This window comes from Nuphar pumila, unplaced genomic scaffold (assembly GCF_984573655.1).
Source record: "Nuphar pumila unplaced genomic scaffold, dmNupPumi1.hap1.1 HAP1_SCAFFOLD_456, whole genome shotgun sequence".
Lineage (NCBI taxonomy): Eukaryota > Viridiplantae > Streptophyta > Magnoliopsida > Nymphaeales > Nymphaeaceae > Nuphar > Nuphar pumila.
In genome coordinates, this window is record NW_028323355.1 from 4,636 (window position 1) to 7,388 (window position 2,753).

Here is a 2,753-nt window from a genome sequence, read left to right on the forward strand (position 1 = left end):
TACAACCCGGGATTGCTGCTGCCAGGTCTACGTTACACCTGGTCATAACGGTGTAGACAGATGCTCGGTCTGATCAAAACCAGCTATCCTACTGTAAACAGCACTCTCGTCATAGATGGACAGACCTCACTCAAGTTCCTTCCTCCATCCAAGGAACATCATGCATACATGCTTTAGGTCAAACTGCGCGGGGCGTGTGATTCATGTTACAATCACATATCACATAAACAAAGCAATTCCATCATTATGCATGCTGACTACATGCGTTCCAGCCAAACACACTTGCAGCCAGAGCCCTGGATGATTGGCGTCGACAAACGGATGGCGGTGGCACAGCAAGCTAGCATTTCTTGTGAACGACGGTCGGTCCGTAGTCCTCGTAGTCAGCCTTGCTCACAAAGTGGGTTGTGGGATTGATGACCTTGCTCAAGATGGCGGCCCCCATAAACGAGGAGTAATGCGTCACCTTCTCAGGCATATACTCTGGAGCCCTGCAACAGCACACGTGACGAACTCAGACTGCTTTCCTGCCAGCATTGTGTGCACCATGGTCACGTGAGAAAGTGAAATGCAACCCAAATGAGGCGCAAAGTTGCTACGATGCGCGAGCGTGTGGTTATTGCATTCTCCAATCGCGAACCAACTTCAGAATGTCATGATTCATCTGCATGCGCTGCTTGTCTGCGAGGGGGAAAGCCGAACATGAGTGGCTCCAACATTGGTGGCAATGAGCCGCCGTCTGGCAAGCATCCCGATGCTTGCTGAGAGGTTCTAGAGCCTAGTGCTGAGCAACCTGACGCCAACCTGTACATATCGTCAGCAAAAAAACTGACCTCCTCTGCTGCGAGTTGTTAATCTGCATCTCCACAGGACTTGCGGCATGCTGGTCTAGACCTGTCGTCCGGTGTGGTTGCAAGCACCAATGTAATATGCACTGAATTGTCTGAATCGAAACGCTTTAACAGATCATAGGATGGCGCTTTTCTCTACACAAAGGGACATGGCTGCGCTCACTCATCGAGCACAAAAGCATGCCGGTGCATCTCCGCTCGTTGTCATCCTCTGCCCATTGCACTGGCGTGTTCTCTTTGTTCTCATTCTAAGGGCAAAAAACTCCAGCTTCCCTCATGATTTGGTGCACTTGTTGAATGCACTGTAGAAGGCCTGCTCGGTGTCAGCGCATTGAACAATCAACATGAACTAGCCAACACGCACGAAAGACGCTTTGCATCCAAATGCCTCGCTCACCACGAATGTTTCTCATACACATATATGGTGCACAACGATGCACCTCATCTTGATGCAGTTTCAGGAAGGAAGATACGCCAAAATCAGACTGAACACCAGCAGTGCTGGTAATAGAAATTGGGCAAATCAATTTTCATCTGGGTTGCTTGCATACACATCTCCGTGTACCGTGGTCGAGACAACAATTGGTCAGTTGCCCTGCGTTGCGTTGCGTCTTGTCCGTTATCTAACACCAAAACGACCCAGTAATCAGACAGAAACAATCATGAATTTGGGTATGTAGAGGTACCCTCGTAGTAGTCGTGTTGCGTAGCGCTTCTGACCAATTGTCGCCTAGTCTACGGTACTTGCACGATACGAGGGGGTGCGCACAGGATGAGTGCAGGGGTGACAGAGGGGGTGACAAGGAGCTTGATGTCCTTCACGAAGCGCTGAGCAATGTTGGGAATGCAAGACCCGCCGCCGCACACCAGCATGCTCTCGAACTGAATTTTGCGTAGCACAGGCTCCGTCTGCTGCATGATGCACGCATATGTGGCCTCTGCCACTCCCAGAGGCCTCGTCAACGGGTCCTGCAGCGATGCCGTCAGCAGCGTCGGCGCCATCAAAGCCTCGCCCAGCACAAACCTGCAGCGCAGGTTCTGCCAGCCTCTGCGATTTGTGGGTCTGGATGCCCGAATACATGAATAATGGGGACAACTAAGGAGGGCGAAACCCATTCGCCGAAGCATTGCTGCAGCGTTGCGAGGGAGTGAAAGCTTTGAGAAATCGCCATGCGGTCACGTACGCGTCGGATGGACGTTCTGCCAATTGGTTGATGAGAGCTGTGTTGAATCGACCAGATGTGCCATATCAAATCATCTTCGGACAGACAACGTGGTTGGGTATAGGTTGGTTTGTTAAACTGAGAGCCCGACTGAGCCGAGAGCCAGCCTCTCAAACAACCCAGAGGTGAGGGGTACTGTACACCGTAAAAAAAGGGTAGGGGTTAGGGGTAAGGGTACTGTGCAGGTACTGTAAATCCGTAGCGCACTTTTGCCATACCCTGCAATTTCTGAACGGTAGGTGGTCGCAAACTTCCAACCACCGTTCGCTTCAGCAGCGCGACATGAAATGTGCAGCATGCGTCGCAAAGTTGTTGGCGTCACTCGACTGATCGACTCATTATCTGTATCGCTACCAGCTCCGGCCAGATGACTCAGCATCGCTCCGGTCCAGCAAATCATGCACGGCTCTGCATTGCATCCATGATAAATTCGTAAAGGAACTACGAGCAGTGGTCGTGAAGCCGCACCCTTCGGTGGTGATGTTTACTTTCTGGCCATCTGGAAGAGTGTGGGTGGTGCTTGGAGCGTCGGAATTCCTGGCAGCCAAGAATGCGTCGCTGCTGTCGTGAATGCTTGCGATCTGCTCCTTCAGTTGCCGGCACTGAGCAAGCGAGAGCTCAGTGCCACGTGCGGCCAACAAGTTCTGCAGTTGCATATCCAAGTGCGAGGCCCCCAAGG

The 2,753-nt window shown here is 51.9% G+C and overlaps 1 protein-coding gene across 1 annotated transcript; it reads right to left on the bottom strand.

Moving 5' to 3' along the window:
* Positions 1-340: 340 nt before the first annotated feature.
* Positions 341-1,853, bottom strand: LOC149810212 (actin-related protein 7-like). Its single transcript, XM_089994372.1, has 2 exons — positions 1,621-1,853; positions 341-491 (listed from the first exon to the last, which is right to left on the bottom strand). The coding sequence occupies exons 1-2, from the start codon at positions 1,851-1,853 to the stop codon at positions 341-343; spliced, it is 384 nt and encodes a 127-aa protein (XP_089850498.1).
* Positions 1,854-2,753: the final 900 nt, after the last annotated feature.

Bases quoted from the DNA above. Each gene is read 5' to 3' on its own strand.
- LOC149810212 (XM_089994372.1), bottom strand. From the start codon at position 1,853: ATGGCGCCGACGCTGCTGACGGCATCGCTGCAGGACCCGTTGACGAGG. The intron at 492-1,620 runs GTGCGCACCCCC...GTGCTGTTGCAG, and splicing joins GTCACCCCTGCACTCATCCT to GGCTCCAGAGTATATGCCTG.